The 26413-nt window shown below is 34.1% G+C and overlaps 1 protein-coding gene across 1 annotated transcript in view; it reads right to left on the reverse strand.

Moving 5' to 3' along the window:
• The window catches only part of LOC129224053 (sialin-like), an 89333-nt gene that overhangs the window by 42785 nt on the left and 20135 nt on the right, over positions 1-26413 (reverse strand). The window contains exons 2-4 of the mRNA XM_054858453.1: positions 21226-21339; positions 12202-12398; positions 6197-6442 (exon numbers count right to left, since the gene is read on the reverse strand). Of these exons, the coding sequence (XP_054714428.1) occupies positions 6197-6442; positions 12202-12398; positions 21226-21316 (534 nt within the window). The 5' untranslated portion in view covers positions 21317-21339. The remainder of the gene's footprint in view (positions 1-6196; positions 6443-12201; positions 12399-21225; positions 21340-26413) is intronic.

The raw sequence follows: 26413 nt of genomic DNA on the forward strand, positions 1-26413 counted from the left end.
TGGAAAATCTCAAAACATTTTTGTAACTTCAGCTCAATTACCTTTGAAAATTGCTCAATTGATTTAAAATAAACATGATAATGATAAAAAGTTTCTCAGTAATTCCTGGAAACTCTTTTACTTCATTATAATTTCAACTCAATATTTTACAAAATTGATTAAAAATTCAAAACATAATAATACAATTTCAAATACTCCTGCTGTTCCAGAAAAATGTAAAAATTAGTAAAATATGGCCAGTGGACAAATTAGAGCATGTAACGTGCTACAGTAGCGTACATAAATGGTGGCTTGGAGTCCTGAAAGCAACATTAAACAATCGCAGGGAAGATAAAAACCGGTTTTTTGTTACCTTAGCCACTTATTAGAAATTTAGGAGATAAGTTTTCCAAAATAGGGATATGATTAGTGACTCCTATTTTGAAACTGGAGAAGACGTTTTTGGAATTACTTCCGAAAATTTAGGGGAATCGGCTTTTTAAGAGGCTGAGTAAAACGGCATGTCCCACAGATTTAATTAAGACAAAAAGTCTGTTAGTACTATGTTCCCTGGTAGTTTGAGATTTAAGCTTCTGGTTTCAGTAATAAAATTGTCAATAAGGTCTCTGACATTTTAGAGACAATCTTGAGTGGGACGAAAATGTTCAAAATCGATTTATCGAATTCTCAATAGTTCAAAAGAGGATGAAAAGATATTAGCTAAGAACAGTGCTGCTCTGGTTGGAAAAATATCGGTATGGTGAGCGAGGTGTGATGACAACAGCTGTGTTCTGTGAGTGCTGGGAATTTTTTATGTTCCTCTTTTAGAAAATAAAATATTTTATAAAATAAGTCTATTTTTCTATAACTTATTTGTTATTTGTAGTGTTTATTGATCACCTATTATAAATATTTGCAAGTTACGCTTTGATTTTTTTAATTGGAGAATGTGGTCCATCGATGGAAACTTGATGGTCCATCCATAGCGCCCGGTAGCCATGAATAGACCACATGCTAAAATATTTATTTAATTTTCATTCTTTATTGTGTATATTTATCATGAAAGTGAACATTATTATTAAAAGAGAAATATACTGAGAAATTGTTTCTATAATTAACGTGAAATTTGAGTTGGATTTCCTTTCTAAAAAAATCAAAAACTGTTATATGGTTCATTGACGGCAACCTTCCCCTATTACCCTCTCTATTTTAAGGATCCGGTAGCAAACCCTTACTAAAAAGTGGAGCGGCGCAAGAAATTTTAAGTTTGTAAGGCATGTCCCATATTTATCAGATAGTCTCCTCTGTCAGATTACCTGACAGAGCGCAGCTTTTGAAAAAATCAGCAAAGTTATACAAATAATCATATTTCATGTAAAAGTGCCCGCAGAGCGCCCGCACTGTATTTGCGGGTCGTGTGTTACCCCTGGCATTTTTTCAGCCTTCGCTGTACTTCTTCTTCTCCGCATACGGGAAGACACGCAATTAACGCCCGCTAGTGTGTTACTGCCCTAATAATCAATCGTTTATTAATAACTTGTTTCAAGGAAGACATCCGATCGTGTTTATTCGAGATAAGGATTTTTTATATTCTTGGATGTCTTTTCATCCAGATGCTTGTTATCCTTTGCTTCGAACCCCCCTTCTCCCCCTGTAACCCAAAAAACAAGTACATGCAAAATTTTCATCGTTGATTGGAATTTCTGGGATTTCCTTTTTATTTCCAGAAAGAAGAATTTAAAATTTGAATATGCAGCATTTTCTCAGCTGCAGCGAAATTTTAAATCCGTCCCTTCAAGTTCACTACAATGCTCAAGTTATTCGACGCTATCTACTGTCGCATGCGAAACGCGGATTTACAACAATTGTTTTTTTTTTTTGAATAATATGTCTGTGGCATGATTTGCGTGTTTACAGATGTCTAATTTGTTTACAGATGTCGAGTTACGTATTCATTTTTTTTTAATACCACCAAGAGAAAATTTGCTGATTATCTAAACATACCAAAAGTGCTTTTAAGTGTTTTTTTTTTAAGTCACAAAAATGCAGACTCAATCTTTATCAAATAAATCTGAATACGCAAATCAACGAGCATATCATTCAGTATTCGTGATTCAACCTTGAAATCTATTAATAACAGATGTTGGAACTAGTGAACACGTTTATCGAACGTAAATCTTTCACTAGTTGGATTTGGTGATGTAGGGTCAGACGGGGCATTTTTATGGGTCAATATACTATAACATCTCAATATTTTCTTAAGTGTAAAAGATAAAATGTTTTTATCTGGCATGGAATAGGCTAACACAATATAGAAATTATTCAAATAATTCCTTAACCTAAAATTGTGTTATTATTTATTTTATTTAAATTAAATGAGTGACAAAGAATTATTCCAGATCGGGGCAATTATGGGTCACAAATGGGGCAAATATGGGTCACCCCCTTTTTTAAAGTAGTCTATGTCAAAAGTAATTAACTGTTCTAAATTATCATTTCTTAGCCCACAAAGAGATTTTTGAATGTTGAAAAGTTTTATGTTTACGAAATAACACATTATAACTGAAATTTTTTTATATTACTCTCACTAGTCTACAACATTTGGTTATTGCTGTTTGCTCTAAGCCCACGATTCGGTGAAGAAATTTCTTTAATATCTGTATGGTACCTTCATCAATCATGTTTCTATGAACTGTAAGGATTTTTCTTTTCAATTTAAATTAACTAGACTGAAAAAATGCACTTATTTCAAATTATTTCTTCATTTGTGCATTCGATTTCTCTTGCAGTTAGAAGCTAGACAAGGGAGTTTGATTTGTGATAGCTATCGAATTTGTGTGCTTATTTGGTACATTAAAGATTTGTATTAATTTGTTGCTTATTTTGGTTCTTAATGTGTGCCATTTTTGCATGCTGACACAGTTTATCTTCAAGGTTGAAACTGATTTGCTAGCCAAAAGGGCATGATACTTAAGCAGCTAAGCAGCAGATGATATACGAGTATCATCCAATGGTGCTTTTAGAGCATTAAAATTTCTTTTTGAGAGAGAGTTTATAACAGAAAAGGATATGCTGATGTTAATACTGATATTATTTTCATAAAAATAAATGAGAAAAACATCTAAAATATCAGAAAATATACTGACCCAGAACTACCTCACAAAATTGGGGTATTAATCAGTATACTTTATGCTAACTCTTTTTAAAAAAGAAGAAAGAATGCATGTAGGTATGAAAAGTTAAGGCCATTTGTTATTAAAAAAACAGCACCAACAAAATTGTTTCTTTAACAGTGTTTCACCGACACGAATCTTGAAAAAAATCATGATTTTTCGAGATTCTTTTTTGAAAGATGTTTTTATAGAAGTGTAATAACTCATTTTTTTTCTCTTATTTACTTCACTGTTGCATTGTTTTTGACCTTTATATATTAAAATTGAATGTATAAGGATGACTTTTGGCATAATTTAGCTTTTTTTGTTAGAACATTTTTTAACAGTAAAAAGTTGGTGACTATTATTTACCCCGGAAAGAAAATGACCCATAATTCCCCCGTGTGACCCTACTTAAGCTAGTTTTAATGATCCTTAATAGGAAAGACTGCACTGATTGAAAGGCGACCAAATTGTGTCTGAAGTCTGAAGTAACCCCATTCACTGTAAAAGATTTTTCTAATACGTACATTAAACACCGGTAGTGACTCGTACTTCATTTTAATGGGTGGGCGCGATGCTATATGTTTTCACAATAATGTTTACACTGATAAAAAGAAAACAATATTGATCGATAAAAACAAGAAGTTCCGTCCAGAACTAAAGGAGCCTCCTTTCCCGTCATCGGCTTTCTAGTATGTGATCAATATTATCTTTTTTAACTAAGACTGCAAATTATAAAATTTCAATACACCATTTTAGCATTTTAAGCTGATTTTTAAAAATAAAATATGTCTGTCTCATCTGATGAAAAATATTCGTAAAAAATAAATAAACATGGAAATAAAGTAGTAGCAACTTTTAAACAACGCAACCGCTATAGTTTTCTTCTCATAAAAATATTTTAATCATTTTCAAAAATAAATAAATAAATCAAGTAAAACCCACATTAAAATAAATAAACTGTATAAAAAAAAACCGTTTGTAACATTTTTTTTTAGGTAAAAAAGCACCTCAGATTTTATTTTTTTCCCGTTGCTACAAATTATTAAAAAAAAAAAAAACTTAGGAAAATAAATAAATAATCAGTCGTTTCAAACAATTAATTTTCTTCGAACAAATAAACTGTCTGCACGGCTCTTTATTTCTCACAAAAAAAAAAAAAAAAATAAAGCACTCCGAACTTCCTTTTACCTCCTGCGGACAAAAATTAAATTAATTAAAACTTTAGAATAAAAATAATAACAAATCATTACATTACTCATTAGGCTTAGGAGTCGTAGTTGGACTGATTTTGGGATAAAGAAGTTGGAGTCGGGGGTCGAAGATTTTAAAATTCTAAGAGTAGGAGTAGGTCTTTTCCCCTCCGAGTCTGCATTTCTGCAGTGACTGCGGAGCCAGAGGTAGAGTCGACGGCTCAAAAATTCTAGGAGTCGGAAGTTGGTGATTCCCTCTCACTCTTCAGCCGTGGTACAAATATTTGCACTTTAAAATCCTTTTATTTTGATTGAGTCATAATTATCTCCGATTTGCGTCAATATTAAATACAAGAGATGGTATTTCGATTTTTTGTTTTTCTTATTTCTCAAGACCAAAAATCTGCACTTTTTTTTTTTTTTTTTTTTTTTTCAAATTTGGTGCCAGAAAATAATTTTTCGTGTTGCTGGTCTCTTAGATAAAAAAAAGTTTGAAATTCTTCTGCAAGCGTCAATGTTAAAAACAGTTACATCAATCACGTTCATCATCAAGAGCGTTTTCAAACAAAATTTGTTTGAAGTAAATCCGTCCAAAGTTTGGAATCTATAATAGACTTAAATATTTCCGTAGAAGCTAATGTTAAGTTTTTTTTGAACTGTTCAAAATTGAACGAAAAATCGTTCAAATCGAAAAGTGAATGTGGTGTCCTCGCCGATATCGTTCGTGGAAAAAAATCCCACCTCCTCAAAAAAAGGGAGTAAAAAACCCTTTTTGAACATCTGAATGCAACCAAAGGGGGAGGTGCACAGCTAGACCCCACTAAGAATCTACATACCAAATTCGGACCATCTACGGCATACCGTTTTTGAGTTATGCGAGATAAGTACATACAGATGTCACAAGAAAACTCGTTGTAATTAACTCTGGAAACGTCAAAACGGATATTTCGGGCGTCTATACGTTCTTAGGTACATATGCACGTGCGGTCGATCCGGAAAAACAACTCAAAATTCATTCAAGTGGTGAAAAAAATGAATTTACGCCGATATTTGAGTGAAAACAGTTTCGCGAACCCAATAGTTCCGTTAATATGGACATGGAAAAGGAAGTAAAAAAGTGCGAAATTATTTATGGACAGTCCCTTACCTTACATCACCTCGCCAGCTAAAGATTAATACTCCTAGTAAAGGAGTGTTAACGAGCTGATGTGTGCATCACATGACTTCCTTTTACTCCAATTTAATATCATTTCCCTATTATTGGCAATTTTAATACGATTCAATTCTTACTCTCTAAATATCACCAACAATGGTCAAATTGAAACCAAATTTTAAAAAAATCGCAAAATTTGTCGCCAAGTTGGCAACAAAACTTGGCGACCAAAAGACTGGCGATATATCGCCAAGTATCCCACAAATTATAACACCACTTGAGTTTACATCGAAATTAACTGATTTCCCCCCAAAAGGGGCAAAAGACCCCCTTGAGAACATCCGAATGCAACCAAAAGAGAAGGTGCACAACTAAACCATACTAGAAGTCTACGTACCAAATTTCAAGTTTCTAGGAAGTACCGTTTTTGAGTTATGCGAGATACATACACACATACGCACATACATACGTACATACGGACGTCGCGAGAAAATTCGTTGTAATTAACTCGGGTGTCGTCAAAATGAATATTTCGGGTGTCTGTACGTTCCTAGGCATATATCCACGTGTGGTCGGGTCGAAAAAAAACTCAACATTCATTCGGGGTCGAGAAAAATGGAAATTAAGGTCGATTTTTGAGTGAAAATTTTTTCGCGAATACAATGCTTCCTTTTTTGTAAAAGGAAGTAAAAATGAATTAATTTTTCCATACTCACTGTTCCAATTCCGACGAGAAATCTACATGCGATGAAAGCGACTACCGACAACCGAGCCGCTACTGGGATCAAAGTTGTGAATACTGATGCTAACAATAGGAACACGATTAGGGTTCTCTTTCCTCCATAAAGTTCGGCTAAACGTCCTCCTGGTAGAAACCCGACCAGCTGTCCGTAGTACACTGCCCCCAAAGCTAGGCCTTCTATCTCAGGGCTCCAGTGGAATTCACCAGCATGACCCATTGCCTGAGTAAAAAATAAATGTATAAAATATTTTATTTTAGCAGGAAAACAAGATGTCATCATTTACGCAGTACAAATTTTCAGCTCAAGCAGAGTTAGCAGTTATTTAAGTCTTTATCTCAAAGTACTAGAAAATTGCCCTTCAAGATAGATACGACGGGTGAAAATTGTTTCTACTTATGAACGAAGCAATTGCCGGTTTAATAATATTTTGATAGTTGAAATTTTAACCCAAACTCCAGTGGCTTAACCCTAAACTCCAATAGATAGCGTTCATTGTTGACCACTTGTTCGTTTATTCTATACTATAGGGGCCTTAGTTTATTCATTCCCCTGAAATGACGCAATCTTACCAGTAAAACAGTTAAGTTACCGGATTCAGTTCAGCCGTGTCTCAATAGAGCTTTTTCCCGCATGTTAAACATTACCAAAACATATTCTCAAATTATTATGACATGGCGCGAGATTCATTGTTGATGACGTCAGGAACGTTACTCGATCATTGGCTATTATGAGGATTTTTCAAAAATATTTAAATTTTAGAAATTGATATCAGAAAATGGTGTTCGACAGTAAGACGTTCTGCCCAGAAAAAGTTAATCTTTCGAAATTCATTTACAACACGCAAAGATCTGCATGTATTTATTTGGCAGTGCCGAATCTAGGATTTTCTGAGTGGGCCAAAATTTCAAATGCCACCCCCCCCCCCTACACACACATCGATTTTGCTTTAAATTTTCTATCAAGCTGTACTTCTGTATTTTTAATACACTGTAAAAAATTCATTTTATACTAAGAATGTCATTATGATCAATTTTTTTCGTCAAAACGGAGATATACCGAAACAGAAATTGCTATTAAAAACCTTTTTTCTCCCTTTTTTCCAAAAACAAGTTCAGTATTCAGATAGGAATGCTTTTATTTTAATCTTTTAGTTTTCGCCTCTTAATCCCGGATCTGGCAGCACATCTGTAGGGAAGTTTGAGTAGGGAGAATTTTTTATTTTTCTAAAATATTTAAGTTCAGCCTTGAAATTGCTTTGTTAAATTTATTAACAATTTATTTATTCATCTTTTCATTGTTTTTTGGCAAAAATTAAAAAGCGGAAGTATTTTAACTTTATAATTACTGTTATTTTTCTTTGTTTTTTGGCAACAATTAAACACCGGAAGCAAAACGCAGGGATTATGACAGAAAATGTAAGCTAAGAAATAGTCTTTAATTTATTCGCAGCTCCAACAAACTATAGGAGGCAGTGCAGCCACCGTCTAATGGCAGATGAAAAAGGTAAAACAAACGCACACCGTAGCGTGGAAACTGCTAATAAGCTTAGTAATTTTTGTTTGTATGCATAACTTTTTTGTTTTGTTCTTTTTAAATTAATTTTTAAAGTCTTGTGGATATTCTAGCTCATTTAGAGAGAAATAAGATTTCAAAAAGCATTACCAAACGTTAGAAATTAATGCAAATTTCGTAGTTTGTAGTTGTAAGCAGCCATTTCCCCGATGTTGAATTCGATATTTATCAATTCTTGATCGAACTATATTTTCATTGCGACCATAATAACACTAAAAATATTTCATGTAACAAAACCTTTGTTTACCAGTGTTATCAAAAGAGAAAGATGATACTTTTTCGTGTTTGGTTAGTGCTAATTGTTTTACATTTGTAGCTGAGTTATTTCTCAAATTCCCGGATCGGTTAATTTTAATTTTTTCTGTTTCGTATGTTTCTAATTTCTGAATTATGATTTAGTTCTGTCATGCATCATCAATAAAATTCTCACCGATACATGGAGATAATTTTCTTTTTAATTGATATTCCATTATTTCTTCAAATTTATCGAATTCTGTAATCTTTCTACCATTTTAATCCACACATGATAAAAAACAAAAATGGTTTACAATTGACATGAAAAATCTCGCCAAGGGTTCTTTGCTCGCACAATACGTGAATATGTCATGAAGAGAGATCTCCTTCAACAACTTTTTTAAATGAACGAAGTCGTTCAAATGAACGAGTTAAATGAACGGATCAAAAGAAAGAACTAATCTCTAATGAACGGATCATTCAAAAGAACCGCATTGCCCACCTTTAATATATATATATATATATATATATATATATATATATATATATATATATATATATATATATATATATATATATATATATATATATATATCAACGCACAGCCAATACCGATGATACCTCAGACTTGAAAATTTTCAGGCATGTTTACATGATTACGGAAGTATCCACTGAGAAAGGTTTTTTCAAAATATCAATTAGTTGGGGAGAAATTAATTCGCAACTCCAATTAACTATAGGGGCGCTGCGGTTACTGTATAATGGTGGATGAAAAAGGTAAAACAAACAAATGCCGTAACTTATAACTTGCTTTGACGCTTAGTGAATGACAGTAATTTTTCATCGTGTTTGTGGGAAACTTTCTTTTCTATTTTTCTGAAATTACATTACACCACAAACTGTCTGAAGCCTGTAATTTACCCCCAAAGAAAACACGTGGAATGGAATGTTTTGCATTTTTCGGTAGTAGTGTTAATCACCGCAAGGTAGCATATTCGAGCTCTGGAGTTGCGAATATAACCCTAAACTATAATCGCAATATTTTGGGGATGAAAATTCTCAGCGTTAAACATTTTTCATTTCGTTCTACGATAATATATTCAAGAAAATGTTTTGCATACTGTCCATTCCAGCTAAATGCTGCAGTTAAAGAAGGTTAGTTTAATTAATTATTTTTAAACTAGGCGGAGATGAAAGCCCTAATTCTCCTGCTAAAGTCATCAAATCCTTCTTTCGAGCTTAAGCTTTAAAAAAAGAATATATTAATTTGAATTTTTGGCATCTTGAATTCAAATTATGTTTTTCGCAATCACGAGCGTGTGTGTGTATGAATGCGTGTGTGTGTGTTTGTGTAGACACATGTATGTGTATGTATGTGTGTACGTGTTGTGTATGCAGTGCTGTGTGTGTAGGCGTTTGTGTGTGTATGTAGGCATATGTGTTTGTGTCTGTGCGCAGGCATGAGTGTGTATAGGCGTGTGTGTGTATGCTTGTGTGTGTAGGATATAGACGCAACCTGGAGACAGTTTTCGCAAGAGGAGCAGCATCGCGAGGCCGATCGACGCGACGCGGCGGTGGTGGTGCTAGTGGGAAAATAAAATGATAGGAATTCAAAACAGTCAAGTGAGAACAATAAGCAATCGCGATTGCTCAAAAAAAAAAAAACCTATTTTTACAAATTCACACAAAACAATAAAAAAAATTTACCTGGTATAACGGTATCCTCTTCCAAAAAAAAAATGCATCGAACAGACGAGAATAATCGTGGATGATTTCATACTCTTTCGCCATTTACGACAATCAACTCACTTTTTAGAGAGAAATAACGAAACCTAACATTATTTTGAGAAGCTCGAGAATACCATTAAGGGACGAAACAATTTCTGTTGCTGAAAGCAATCTAAGACACATCGAATGCGTTAATAAATACTCATAACAAACTGCATATGTTTACCAACAGACACATGTGGAACGCAATGTTTTACCTTTTTCTTTAATTTTATAAATCACCACACGGTAGCATATTCGAGCGCTGATGTTGCGAATACTAATATTATAAAGAGAGGGCGGATTTTTTGTGTTTATATACTGGAGGTAATCTCTGGAAACACTTCACCTATTTGAAAAATTCCTTCACTATATGAATGCTTTCTTTCTGAGTGACATAGGCTTTAATTCGAAAAAATCCGATAAGTAGTTCTTTTTTTATTCCAATTTAGGTCCAAATTTAACATAAATTCCCGAATATATGGGAGTGAAAAATTCATTGCACATATTGATATTATATATCGTTGAAAAGGGTAGAATTTTCCGCACTCTAAACAATTTGTTTCAATGCTCTAACTTAATTACGGCGGGAGTAATTTGCATTTTTAGCTTGAACTTTTTCAGGCTTAGCTGAAATTTAGGCACTACTTTCTTCATTAAATATATCAATAAAAAGTGAAGGCATTGTCCACAGACTTTTTGACACCATTGGAAAAAACGACATTTTTTACTCCAGATCTCTCTCGACGTATGGTCGAAAAACTTAGCTTCCATCTTCAAAGGAAAAAAGTTACAAGCGTTTTTAAATCAAATTCGAAAAATGTCATTTTAATTCAGGTTGTCAACCATTTTATGTTCGCGCTTCCACGGTTACGCTTTTTGAATTTATTGTTTCTTTCCTTATTTTGCATTTAATTTCTTAAACTTATTTTATTTCGTGTTTCCATGGTTACGCTTTTAAAATCCATCTTTCGCATTTTAATTTCTGAAAAGTATTTTAATATCTGTCGTCACTGTTTGGAAGGGTAATTTCACACGGTGTTTTTTTTTTCTTTTATTTAAGCGTGATTGTTGAATAAATGTCACTTTATAAAATTTTTATTCTCAAGGTAGATCAGGCAAAGCTGGGCAACGCAGTTCTTAATATATAAATATTTGAAAGCTACTTTTAATGTGATTTTATACTTTTTCTTTCATTCATCGAAACATTTATTATTGCCAAAGAAAAAACATCCATCCGCTTCACTCGCAAAAGGGCTGGGTTCCGGTAGCGTGGTCACTTGGCGCGTTAGGCGCTAAGCAGTTCAGTCTAGGATTATTGTTTTAAAGCAACCGTAAATGTAATTCATTGTTTTGGCGATTTGTTTTGAAAGAAAAGAAACTTTTGATTTGTTTTTATCCGAGTGAAATGTACGACACTTTATTCTTTTTTTCTGACGATGATTTTTGAATGTTCTACTGGATGATTTTTTTTTTTTTTTTTTTTTTTGAGCAATCACGATCGCTAATTGTTTTTACTTGACTATCCCCGGCGTTGTGGTTTCTTTTTCAACACCACCGTCCTCTGCAGGCGCGGCTTCTCTGTTCGTGCCGCATCTCCTGATCGGTGGCGTCCTACACACATGCACGCTAGCACGCTCCTACATGTTCACACATAGTACACAGACACACACATACTACGTGCCTTTACACACATGCCAACGTGCATACACACAGGTCTACGCACACACACAAGCCTACACATACACAACTATAAACACGTAACCGCCCAAGAGGAGGGGCAGGCTTGGGGGCACAGGAGCCGTTTCTACAGGAATACCCAGGAGGGGGGTCATGGCGCAGACTGCGGCATTGAAATTTTTAGGAAGGGTGTTTTGAGGAGTATTTTTCTTATTTGGGGGTGGTTCTCCGCGATATATAGGGAAGTGCCTTAGCGGGGGCAACCTTAGTTTCTAGAAACAATATCTCCAATGAGTAGGGTCCTGTCGCAGCTCGTGATTGCGAAAAACATAATTTGAATTCAAAATTTCATAATTCAAATTGATTAATTTATTTTTATTTATTTATTTATTTTTTCGTTAGACGGATGGATTATGATAGAGTGGTTGCTGGACGAGTTTGGCAATAAACAATAGAGTTGCGGAACACTATTTTTACATTTAAAAGATATTATTTGATGTCTTTTTTTTTTTTTTTTTTGTTTATTTGGCGAAATATTTTAAATAGTTTTTTTTTTTTTGGGCAAAAGTGTGTACTTATTTTATACAAAGAAAAATGATCATTTCACATCAGAGGGGGAGGGGAGTCAATTTTTTTTTTTTATTCAACGGACTTCCATTAAATTTTTGGCACGGGCATCGCTGTGCTGTCACTGCTTAGTAATAAAAATAAACGGAAGTACTCACTAGTTCGTTTTTGGACAACTCCAAGTGAATAACGTCTTCCGTCAAGCATTCGTTAGAGCTCTTGACAGGCACTAAGGATTCATTGCTTCTGTCGACCATAGACACGATGGCAAGGCTTAGGTTCGTATTTAATGAAATGGCGAGTGTCGATGCAAGAAAGCCCACGATAGAGAAAACATACCGTTTCGGAGGAAATCCTGAAAATACATTGAATATATTTATGCCTTTAACCTTTATTTTGTATAAATGTCAAAATACACACAGATAAATATTATAAATTACATTCAGCAGAGATGTCGGTTTTCAAACAAATTTTGATAAAACAATTGCCAATTTATTTCATTTTTCCATGAAAAGCACTATCAAATTTAATGTTCAATAGAAATTGTAATGGAATGAAATTAAACACGTAATAGAATGGAAGTTTAAAAAACAAAGGAATCACAAAAGAGGTGCAAAGTATACATTTGAACGAAGCAATTGCTTGGTGATATTTTAATAGTTGAAATTTTAACACTAACTCCAGTGGATTAACCCCTAAACTACAGTAGATAGCGCTCATTGTTAATCACTTTTTCGTTTCTTCATTCCCCTGAAATCAGTAAAACAGTTTAATTACCGGATCCAGTTCAGCCTTGTCACAATAAAGCCTTTCCTTGCATGTTAAACATTGTCAAAACATATTTTTAAATTATCATGCCGTGGCGCGAGTTTCTTTGTTAATGACGTCAGGAGCGTTACTCGATCATTGGCTATGATATTTATGAGGATATGGAGTAAGAAACAGAAGAGAACTAAGTATGAACGATATCGATCGGCATTTCCAATTTATGTACATTTTAAATTGTTTTTCCATTTGTTAGTTATATCATTTAAGAGTGAGTAAATAAAAATTTAAGTCTAAATTGGGTTGAAAACTTTTTTGAGATTGCAGTAGGGCAGCGGTTTCCAACCTTTTTTGCCTTACGATTAATGCCCAAAATTAATAATCGCAAAATGTAGAAATGCAAACATGCTACAAGCTAAAATGATAGCTAAAGAAAATATTAGAAAACAAACTCAACGGATCAAGCCCAGTGATAATTCTTTGAGTTTCAGCCCACTTTGAAAAACTCTTAATGGAATACCCTTAATGGTTATGGAACAAAGAATTTCAAAGTTTGGCTCAAATGTCTTGTCTGACAGTTTCAGTCTTACATTAAGTTCAGCATTTAATATCCTTCTGCATTTATCCGCAGAAATTCATTTTTCCAATGGAAACTTCGTCCAAAAGGGGCAATAGAATTTAAAATGTCTTTTTATTGTCACGAAGTTACATTTAGGCTAAATCAGTCAATTAAGAAATGATCTTTAAAAATATCTTTCAGAGGAAATGTCTCAGATTAATACTAAGTGTTCTTTTTACTTCCTTTTACAAAAAAGGAAGTATTGTGTTCGCGAAAAAAATTTCACTCAAAAATCGACCTTAATTGCTCACCCCCGAATGAATGTGGAGTTCTTTTTTTCAACCCGACCACATGTGCATATATACCTAAGAATGTATAGACGCCCGAAAAATCCATTTTAACGTTTCCCGAGTTAATTACAACGAGTTTTCTTGTGACGTCTGTATGTACGTATATATGTGCGTATGCACGTATGTATGTCACTTAACTCAAGAACGGTATGTCCTAGAAAGTTGAAATTTGGTACGTAGACTCCTAGTGGGATCTAGTTGCGCACCTCCTCTTTTGGTTGCATTCGGATGTTTCTAAAGGAGTCTTTTGCACCCTTTTGGAGGGCAATCATTGTTAATTTCGATGTAAACTCAAGTGGTGTTATAATTTGGCGATATATCGCGGTCTTTTGGTTTCCAAGTTTTGTCGCCAACTTGGCGACAAATTTGGCGATTTTTTTCTTTTTAATCTGTTTCAATTAGGCCACTGTTTGTGATATTCAGAAAGTACACTATTGAATCACATTAAAATTGCCAGTAATGGGGAAATGACATTAAAGTGGAGTAAAAGGAAGTCATGTGATGCACACATCAGCTTGTTTTTCAGTAAAATCTAGTTGTTTGCTGAGTTTACACTGTGTACATTACTTGTTTGAGTGCTAAAGAATTTTCCTTTTTTTTAATGAAAAAGTGCGGAATGAATCATTTTTTCTTTTATTTAATTTTTGAAAAATAATAGAAACGTGTGCAATTAACTCTAATCATGCAATAAACTGTAAATTTTACCAACAAAACTATTTTTATGCTCACCTATTACAAGAGAGCTTCTTTGTGCGAATTTCATGAGTTTTTCTTTTACATACAGCGCAAATTCTCATTTTTTAACCCCGTAAAAATGTTTACAATTTACTTCACTAAAGCAACGAACAGCAGTGCCATTGCACCTATTGCATTTTCGGCGAAGCACAAGAGAAGCGCTATAGCTCTTCGTCACACTCATATAGTAAGGAAACTAAACATAGAAAATTAAGTGAAGAAGTTTCAACCGCTCTCATATGCTCCACATAATGTTTCCATCAAGTTCAATCGAATTTTCCAACGAAACAGAGAAAACTGAAGCATTCACATGCTTTCATCTAATTATATTGAGCTCAAAAGTTTAACTTTTTCGGCGTGGGCTCGATTCTATCATGCTCAACAATAAGGTAAAAACCCGTACCCTCTAATCACAGATTTAATTCTTTAAATTTACAAAACAGACCGTCAGCAAGTGCTGTAACATTTTTATCTGAAAAGTATCAAATATGCAAGAGACAAATTAATAAATGATGAACAAAAAAAAACGTTTGAACTTGAGACTTCATCTCAAACAAACATGAGTCATTCCATGTCAAGTGATCTAGGGGTCCCCACTTGACCATATTTGGGTGAAATTTATAGAGGTGTAGAGATGCTTTTGAAACTAACCTATGCTTTTTTAGCTTCCTAGATCCAAATCCTGAGGATCTAGGATCTCCGGAAAATGTGATCCAAAATGATGGATCAGCTTTTTGTAGTAAATTGCTATATTTAGACTAAGTTCACAGAAAATTTTATTACACTGGAAGCCTGAAATTTTAGTCGCTTAAAGTACGTTTAGCCGTTAATATATTCAATTATTTTTGTGAATTTTAGCTCGTTAGATTTCGTGTAGCATGCGCGTGAACTTTCAAAAAAGCGCGATGGGGAAAATTTTTCGTGGATTTTAGGTTGTGATGAAATCTGAACAAAAATTATTCAAAAACTCATACTTCAAGATTCTATTGTAAAAATACTTGTTTTAATGGGTTACAGTTGCAGAGCTTAAATATCTATTTTCTAAAAGATATTGACATTCAAAGTGGCTATCAAAACTGTTCAAGTGAAAAATAGTCTATTTTCAAAGCGCTGTAGCTCAAGTTTGTCACCTCGCATCTTCTTTTCGTTAAATGCATAAGAAATAACTGACTTTTTCCTTTCAAAATAAGTTTTTTCTTCGATGATGTTCTTTCGTTTAAGGATGAAAAAAATGAGTTTGAAATTCGGACTGTCGTAACGAATGGCAATGTTTAAAAGCAGGTTGCGGCAAATTTTGTCACACTGGAAGCCTGAAATTTTAGGGATTTAAAGTACTTTTGATTTTTAATACGTCCTAGTATTTTTATGAATTTGAGTTCATTAACTTTTATGAAGCACGCATGCAAAGTCGCAAGAAAAACGCAATGGATAAACTTGTTCCTGGATTTTAGAATGTCAAATTCTGAACAAAAATTATTCAAAAGCTCGTACTTAGTTATTCTATTGTCAATATACATGTTTTTAATGGTTTATAGTTGCAGAGGGTAAATATTGATTTTCTAAAAGGTATTGGCATCCATCCGAAGTGGCTGCAAAAATCGTTCACATGAAAAATAGCTTACTTTTATGAAGCTTTAGGTCAAATTTGTCACCTTGCATCATTTTTTTCACTGGCACCACCAGAAAGAACAGAGTTTTTACAATAAAAATAGTTATTCTTTACGAGGGTGTTCTTTCAGATAAGCGTAAAAAAATGAGCTTGAAATACTATTTGTCGTTAGCATGAAAATCTCGTTCTGCAATAAATAAAGAATGGTGAATGAGGTGGAAACCGACTAATAGTTATTTTTCAACTGTTATAAGTCAGAAACAGTTGAAACTGTTTCTGATTTCTGAAAAACGTTCACTTTGCAAATAAAATATGATGGAAAAACAAAATTTCTTGTCCTGTCTGATGTATCAGTCTGCTTCCAGAACAGGATATTTTTCTGTTTCTAACACGTTTAGTTTGCAAAAGAACTTTTAAGAAGAGAATTAAAACCTATTTCTGACAAATAACAGTTGCAAAATCTCCATTAGTCTGTGTCCAACGCATTCACCATTCTTTATTTATTGTAGAACGAGACTTTCTTGCGAACGACAAACAGTATTTCAAGCTCATTTCTTTATGCTTATCTGAAAAAACACCATCATTGAAATACCATTTTTATAGAAAAAAATATGTTCTTTCTTATAGTGCCAACGAAAAGAAGATGAAATGTGACAAACTTGACCTACAGCGCATTAAAAATAGGCTATTTTTCATGTGAATGATTTTGACAGCCACTTTGGATGCCGATATCTTTTAAAAAATCAATATTTACGCTCTACAACTATAAACCATTAAAAACATGTATATTGACAATAAAATTACAAAGTACGAGCTTTTGAATCATTTTTGTTCAGATTTTATGACATTCTAAAATCCAGGAAAAAGTTTCATCAGTGCGTTTTTCTTGCGACTTTGCATGCGTGCTACATAAAAGTTAATGAACTCAAATTCATAAATATACTAGGACGTATTAACAACCAAAAGTACTTTAAGCCCCTAAAATTTCAGGCTTCCAGTGTGAGAAAATTTGCCGCAACCTGCTCTTAAACATTGCAATTCGTTACAACAGTCCGAATTTTAAGCTCATTTTTTATCCTTAAACAGCGGTTCCCAACCTTTTTAGTTGTGCGGCCCACCAGTTTTGTATAAAACACCATTGAGGCCCACAAACTGCTATATATTATTTGCACAGTCAAAATTCACTTTCTGCGAGGGGGGGGGGGGGTATCTGTTCATATAACTGTCCTCAAGTGTAAAAGTCATCAAAGTTAAAACTGCGTAGGATTTTTGATGCTGTTTTTCTCTTACGAAGGAGTTGATATCTGGATTGAAAATGGATAGTTTTAATCTCAAATAACTTGCTGCATTCAATGTATTTCTACATTTTTTTTAAAACTGCAATGAAAAGTCTCATTCAAATAGGTAAGTTGTCGAAAAGCCCTTCAAAAAGTCTCAATTCACTGGCAATTTCTTTAAAGGGGTTTCTGATTCATTATATTTCATCTCTCTAACTATATGGGAAAGTTCCTAAGAAATGTGAGAAATCTCATCTTAAAGTTTCTTATCGGCTTTGAGCCAAAAAGAGCTCATGAGTGAGAGTGACGGCACATCTAGTAAGTGAATTTTCGTAAAAAACGGAAATTACGACCCCAATATTTATTTTGATGTTTCAGATTCTGGATCAGTGTCCACGGCCCACACACCGTTCTAACACGCCGTTCGCGGCCCCCTTGTGGGCCGCGGCCCATGCGTTGGGAACCGCTGCCTTAAACGAAAGAACATCAAAGAAAACTTATTTTGAAAGGAAAAAATCTGTTATGTCTAATGGTTTTAACGAAAAGAAGATGCGAGGGGACAAACTTGAGCTATAGTGCTTTGAAAATAGGCTATTTTTCACTTGAACGGTTTTGATAGCCACTTTGGATGTCAATATCTTTTAGAAAAAAGATAGATTTAAGCGCTGCAACTGTTCCCCATTAAAAATAAGTAATTTTAAAATGGAATCACGAAACATGAGCTTTTGAATAATTTTTGTTTGGATGTTATGACAACCTAAAATCCAGGACAAATTTTTCCCATCGCGCTTTTTCACAAGTTCACGCGCATGCTACACAAAATCTAACGAGCTCAAATTCACAAAAATTAAAATGCTTGAATATATTAACGGCCAAACGTACTGTAAGCGCCTTAAATTTCAGGCTTCCAGTGTAATAAAATTTTCTGTAAACTTAGTCTAAATATGGCAATTTGGCCCAAAAAACTGATCCGTCATTTTGGATCACATTTTTTAGAGAAGCTAGATCATCAGGATTTGGACCTAGGAAGCTAAAAATTCGCAAAGTTTAGTTTCAAAAGCATGTCTACACCTCTATAAAATTTCATCGAAATGAGAGATGATCGAGTGGGGACGATATGAAAAATTAGGTCAGTTGACGTGAAATGACTCACACGTCAAATTTCTGCCATTACAAAATTATTTTCGCGAACCCCCGTTGCAGCTCTCGCGAACCACCGGTTGGGAAACGATGCAGTAGGGTAACGGCACCAGTAACAGACATGCTTAAGACATCGCTCTCAGTTTAACTCAATTTTCTGAGCCTTTTAATGTATTTAGACTTTTTAAACTATTTTTCTCTCGTACAACTACATCTCACCTAACGTTTAGCTGCTTCTAGATTCTCTGAATTAGTTAATCCTATTTTTATTCGCTCAATTTCGAAAAAAGGTCCGACCCCCAGTAACAGACACCGAAAATTCTCATGATACCCAGTAACAGACAGGATGAGGAAAGAATGAGTAATGGACTGAATTCCCCTTTTCTCTTCAAAATGTGCAAAAACTCTTTATTTTTAGATCTAAAACCTTATTAAAATCAAATAAACATGAAACACCGGCAAACCTCGTGGTGGCTGTTCATAACCGTCCCCCACTGCCTTGTAAATACCAACTGACTCATAAAATTCACTCTGATAGCATAAATGGTTGCACCATATTCATGGGTCGCAGCAACGTCAGTTTTACCCGCCTAAAATTCTCATTATTTAAATCCAAACTTATGATTGTCTGTTACTGGACCCTTGTCTGTTGCTGGTGCCGTTACCCTACTTCCTGTACTTTTACAAGAAAGTAAAAAGACAGAAGATTGAATACATAGATGCGATCTTTTAATGTTAATATGTGTTCTAATTTTCGTTGTATTTTCTTTGACGTTATTAAATTAACTATTTACTCGAATTAAACCTTTTAACGGTGCAGAACAGAAAACACACTGTCTCATACAAGCCATGAACTCGACAGTCGACATGCTTGAAGTACTTATTGCTTGCATATTAGTTAATAAACTGATTACTTAATGGGAAAATTTCAGAGTGAGTGAAATATTTTAGTGCAAGAAATGAAAAGAAAATCTATTTTTGTCTGAAAAGTGACTCATTATCAAATTAATAGTCAATTAATAATGGCAATAGAGTACAATTAACTACCATCGATGTTGCATCAAGGATAAGTTGTTTTCCGTGAATTTACAATGCGCAGAAGGAGAAGCAACTTTTACAGAATTCAGTTGTTCCTTTTATCAAGCGCAGTCAAACAAAAAATAGAAGCTTTTTAAAAACTTCTGACTCTTCTTGCTGGCTCTTATGTAAAGTGATCAATTGAGTCCAAATATGACCACCTCCCCCCCCCCCCACCTGTTTAGAAACAGCTCCCGCTATTTCATTTTTTCTCTTTTTTTTCAGCTTTTGACAGTTATACTGCTACTATTTTGATTTGGAGAGAAGAGAACATTTTATTAACCGTTAACATCCTTTTAAAAAGTTAGAGGGGTTGAAAATTTTAAAAACAGGAACATTTGTCGCAAAGAAGGAGATTTAGGGAGGTATTTCCCCTAAAATATGTAAAGAACCATCAAAAACTATCGATTTTTCTCTTTTTTTTTCTTTTCCCCTGTTTTTTGGGTGTAAAACCAGAGTATCGGCCTCATAACCCAAAACTATGTTCACGTTGCAAAAACAATAAAAAAAAAAAATCTTGGAAGCATTGTCCGTTTCATACGAGTGACGTCGTAGTATAGTAGATGGAATTCATATTTCCCAAATTTCAACTACCAGTATAAACTGTAATGAATAAAATTGATGGAGGAGTTGCTGTTTTTGTACAACAAATATGAATAATGTTTATAATCGCGTTAGGTTCACTTTGTTACTGATTTTTGTAAAATTGTCTCCCCTGAATGTCAAAAAGTTGTGTTCTCAACTATCTATAAACCTCCAAAAGGGCACTTCATTGCCTCTTTTTTCTGTACTTGATTCTTTATATGATTGTCCAAAGGAAATTTAGAAACAAATTTACATTTTCGGAGATTTATTTATTTATTTATTGACATTTGCGTCCTTATAGGCGTGAGGTTTTTTGAAAAATATTACGGTTTTGCGACTCCAAACAAAACGGCGGTCTCTAAAATGAATGCATTGCAAAAAATACCTATAGGATATCCCCCCCCCCCAAAGAAAAAAAATCAAATGTTACATTTTACACTACATTCGATGAACTTATGCGACACTTAAACAAAAAGCGGGGGGGGGGGGACCGTCAGACCTTTGCAAAAATGGAAAGAAAATTAACAATATAATTTAAATAGAATTTAGAATCATTTTTCATGCCGTGCAGTGGAGCTTACCGCTGCACAAGTTCAAAACTCAACACAACCACTTAAAAGAAGAATAAAATTCGAACGGTGCGATATTTTATTATTATTATTTCAGGAAACCTTCTAAAACCCTCTTAGTCAGTTGTCAAAGAACCTGGATTCCAAATTGGCTGAAGATCCGAAGTAAACTGTGGAGTTATATAAAGGACAAACAAATTTACATACATACATACAAATGTACACTCTGCTTTATTTATACAGATAAATGTGTTGGTAATTTAACGCGAACACACAAGAAAGTTATGTGCTCGTGTTTACAGGAGTGTCTCAAACAATTTTTTGAAAGGGCGAAAATTCTCAATTTGCCGAATTGAACTCCAAATTTTGCCAAATCGTCAGACAAATGTTACCGAATAAGGAAAATTTTGGAAGGTCAAAGTAAATTTTCCATGACCTCCTATCTTTGTGTGCCCCTTGGTGTTCATATTAAGTTTTTGATAAGAGTAAAGCAATAATAACGGAAAGAATTACTACCTGAGCAAAATTCATCTGTAGTCTCTTCCTGATTCGCCAGATATTGTGTTTTCTCCTGAAATCCATGCTCCGATGCATTATTTTCTGTCATAGCCTCCAGCAAGCTTTTATGTCCTGTTAAAGAAAGAAAGTAAAAATGTAAAATAATCTTCATCGGGAATGGCTAACCATTTTCTATCAAAGTGTCGGTTAAATTACGGTTTAATGTTTTCCGGTTTTCATTGTGAAAGTTGTTTTATTTCATTTTTAAATCATGTTTCAACCTTGCCCCCGCTTTTGTGGCTTATTTACTGTTTATTTATTCGTTCCTACCAAATGTAAATTCAATAAACTGTATTTAAACTTTATTTCTATTTAATATTATGGTAAGCTTGAAAAAGGGTCACGTCAGACATTTAAGTTTTTGAAGAATTTTATTTTATTTTAACCACACACACAAATAACCATCAGCAACTTAAAACCAGTACTCTGACTAAAGAACGCGGAGAAAATATAGAACTTTCATTCTTTCCTCCAGGTTTAAATCAAATACAGTGGACGTCGGTTTATTGAATCCGTGGTTGATTGAATCAGCCGCTTTAATGAATCAAATCGTCAAAAACAGAAAATAATCCGGTTTTATTGAATCAGCAGTTTTATGTAATCGAAACTATTTAGAACTAACGTGATTCATATAAGCGGTGGCCATTGTTTTAGAAAATTAAATTTGCATAAATACCTGACAAAACGACCTCAGTTTTAACATTCAATGATAATAACATTTGGTATTAAAAAGAAAGCAATACATTGTTAACCCCAATTAATGTTAAAAATTATTTTAATTTATGCTTTATAGTACAATCATGACTTTTGCTTTCCTGTGGAACCCTCAATAATTTTTCACGAAGCTCTGTTCCCGACATTGGCTATCGACAAGCAAGTTATTTTTTTCCCATTTATATCATCAACACATGCAATCCGTTCTATAATATAAAAGAAACTACAGAAGACCACTGCCGTGGGCAGGTAAACGGCAGTATCTGCAGAAATGAATTTTCTAGATATTCGACAAAATGTGTGATGGATTTAATACTAACAATAGGCAAATGCAGGGACGGATTAAGCCAGCGCGGGGCCAGTAGCAAATATTTCCAAGGGGCCCTCGTTTTTGCATGATATAGTAAACAATAGAGCTCTTCTTCATGGAGATGGGCGGTGCACTTATAACACGCATGAATACATAAATGTGGATATAATTTTAGAGCTTTACGATGGTTAGGGTTAGGACCCTCTTATAATGCCCTCTTCCCGTTACTACACGTTTTCAACTTTTAATTCCAAAAACGCAAATTTTGGACGATATAAAGAAAGGGGGGTCCTGGGGCTTACCCCCGGAAATTTTTCGATAGTTCAATACTAAAAACTCACTTCTAACGATTCCTGGTGATATTAGGAAACGATTCCTGGAAATATTAGGAAGAGAAGATTCGGAGGTCATCATTTGGAGAAACTGAAGTCAAAGAACGCCATTGCATCCTATCTTAAGTAAGATCAAAGGAAAAAACTTGGGTTCACAACGACTCTCTCCAGGCAGTTTTTTAAAATTGAAGCCTTAAATAAAACTGTAGATTATCTTTAATGATGCTGCAGAGAGAGGGAAGAGGGGTGTTCAAGGAGGTCCGATTGGAAATTTTTCGAGTTTATTACCTATTATTAATCTAAAAACTCAATTTTAAGCAAAAATTCTCGAAATTTTATACTCTGAAAGGGTAGTTTTTTTTACCTTCTTTGGTGATTTTGGGGCGGAATTCACGAAAGCCATCCCCTGGAAATTTCTCGAAAGTGAAGTTGTGAAAACGTGATAGATTGAAGGCCATCGCAAGTTACGTTTCAGTATGGGATGGGGTTCAGGTACTCTCCAAGTCAACCCGGAAAATTTTCGAAGTTGAAATCTAAAGAGAACATTTTGTTGGAGGGGGAGAGGTACACTCCCATAGAAATTTTTCGAAATTATAGTCCAAAATACGCACTTGTAAGCCGCTTTACTAGACGACGTTATAGGGCGGGATCGAGCTCCGGATTACAACCGTGGAAATTTTTCGAAACTGAAGTTCCAGAAAGCAGTTTTAGCGGATTTTCGATTATGTTAAACAATTTTCTTCCTGAATTTTTCTGAATTTCAAGTCCAAATAAAAAAAAGTTTTTGGCTACCTTTGGTGATGCAAAAGAAATGGGTTAGGTTCGAGGAATGGGCGGCAGCTTTTTAGTTCCCTCCCACTCAGAGGAAGAAATTAAAAACGATATTTAAAGTCTTTCTTCTACCCATAATTATTTTAGTTCATCAAAAAATAATATCCTCTTATCAATTTATTTATTTCGCTCAGCATAAGTGTGAAGTCTCAGAATCTTTTTCTTTTCTTCTATCATGATCTCTTAATTTTGCTCATTGTTGTTTACAGCGCCAGATCGTGTCGCGGGGAGAAGGCGGGGGGTTGAGAGCGAAAAATTGACACGAAGTTAAGTAACCAAAGAGGATTTAAGGATGACTAATAATTACCTTTTTAGGACTCCAATTTCGAAAACTTTAAGAAGAAAGCCACTTTCAAACAATTTCTGGATTCCCTTTCCCATCTCTTGTCGAACATTGCCAAAGAGAGCTTTGAAATGTGGTTTTTGGATTTGTGCTTTAAGAGTTTCCGCATCCTCCTTCTCCGGCTATCAACAAAAATTGCTTAAATTTTTAGACTCCAAATTCCGGAGAAAGCCCTTGAACCATCTCGATTTCAAAATTTCAAAAAAAATTCCAAAGGAGAATACCCACTTACTTACCTAGTTTCTCAACATTCGGGGAGAAGGGCTCCAAACCACTAGTCTTTACCCAAAGTACCCAAAGCTAAAACTAAAGATAGCCTGCGTCTTGAAATATTTCAGTTTCTAACATTTTACGAAGCAAACCCGTAACCCCCCCCCCCCTCCAGATACCGTCACCAGTGATAATCTAAAACCGCGTCAGAATTGTTTCTGGGGGAGTTCCCTTTCTCTAATCTTCCCACATAGCTTGAAATTTTGTTTTCAGCTATATGGGACAATCCCTCAAACCCTTTCCTCCCAAAGATAGCCTGAAATTGACTTCAGTTTTGAACACAATTTCAGGAAAGAACCCCTTCCCTTAGGGCTCTCCAACCTACTGCTCGCGAACTCGTTGGAAATATTATTGAGACATTATTTTTAATTACAAATAGTTACTTAAAATCTTTTTACCGTTAGTTTAAATTGTTTTTTAATCATTTTTTACTGTTAACTACGTTTGCAGCACCCGTCTCTCTTTTTGCTCTTTCCAATAACAAAAAACTTTTCTCCGCGCCATATTCTCCCGCTTGTCCCCTGACATTGAGTTTTCCCTGACCCCAGGGAAAACATGTGCTCCATTTTACAGTTCTGTACCAGAAAAAGACTTTCTAAAATATTCATGCTAAAGCTATGTTTTCTCTTTTTGCATCCACTTGCAAGTGTGAAGAGACATTTTTAAAATTATGTTGAATCTAAATATAGATTTTCTTTATCAGTGGAACATTTAAAATTTCCCTTAATTATCGGAAGTACGAATTTTGTCTCTGAATGAACTGACATTTTTAGCGGTAAACAAATGCAGTCTTCTCATTCATTTTTTAACTTTTTATTTTTTTTAAAGCTTTACACGTGTTGTGTTCTTATTTATTTCCAAATGTTTAATCGTCATTAATTGAATAAAAAAAAGTTGAAGTACATTGCAATAATTTTGTCTTGTATCCACTCACTAATTAGCCTTAAAAAAAAAAAAAAACCTTCACTCTATTAAATTGTGACAAAGAATACTTTTTGTTTCAGTTTCCTGAACTATTCTAAATTTTACAAGACCCACTATCGTTATATTATTAGAGATTTATTGGCACATAAAATGTAATTTAATTTAGCTAACAGTAAATATGTATAAGGAAATATAGCAACTTAGAAGCAAGCCCAGAAATTTTCAAAAACTACCACTGAGCGCTTAATTAAAAAATATATATATATATATATATATATTCGCTATGTATGGGTGGAGGTGGGGGGGGGGAATAGTGCTAAATAGATCATCTGAGCTAAAATATTGTTGGACTGGCCCGCATCGCCTTCAAAAATTTACAATGTGGCAAGCGAGTGAAAAAGGTTGGAGACCCCTTATCAGGGGCAGCAAATAGGGGGTGCGAGAGGGGGCGGTTGCACCCCCAAATTTTTCACTAAGAATAATATAAAATGGTAAAATTCAATTTAGATAACTTAGAAAATCATTTACCTGAATTTTCAGAACAGAAAAAACTGATGGAGGATAAGTGTTTGCCTTAACTAAAGAAGTAATCTCTTCATATGGGTTAAATATTTCAAAATTGAGTAATCTATGTTATGATGGTGCGCGTCTTATATGAGATACCCGTACAGTGCTGTGCAATTTTTACGCGTAAATTCCATGTCATTTTACATAAATTTTTATGCTCATAATATAACTTAATGTTCATCTAGTAAATGTTCATTGATGCCATGTACTAGAAACACATTTTAGCAACTCGGTGTATCATATGCTTTCATGGAAACTTTTTGTAAAGATATGCTATTTTCGAAAAACATCTCACATCAAAAAATACTTTCACATCAACAAATGTATCTTGAGGCTCTTTACTTGACAATCTCTGAGTGACACAAGATGGTCTTCAAGAGTTATAAAAGCCCCTTGGAAGAATTACTGGAAAGCGACCTTTTCATTGATAAAAAATTTGATGTCATTTTAATATGTATGCTTTTGTCTGAATTTTTCGTTTACTTTATTTATACTGCGGAGTGTTTTTTTTTTTTTTTTTTTTGATAAATGCTACACTCTATCATAAAAATTTTAATTCGCTAATCTTAATTCTTGGATTGACAATTGAAACTCTTAGTAATTTTCGCATTAATGCATACTTGAACCAGGTGTGGAACTTTGTGACAGAACTTTTCGTAACAGTTTTTAATGTATGCCAATGTGGAAGAGGTGACAAAACCAAGATGAAGTTTTAGTCAAAATATTAAATCAATATTTTGAATAAACTGATCAATTCAGTTTCTCAAGAAATTGAGACAGGATTTAATGAGATATATTTATTATTGGTCTTAACTTCAATATTATGTAGGTCGGTTATAGAAAGCGAAAAAGAAA

Source organism: Uloborus diversus, chromosome 6 (assembly GCF_026930045.1).
Source record: "Uloborus diversus isolate 005 chromosome 6, Udiv.v.3.1, whole genome shotgun sequence".
Taxonomy (NCBI): Eukaryota; Metazoa; Arthropoda; class Arachnida; order Araneae; family Uloboridae; genus Uloborus; species Uloborus diversus.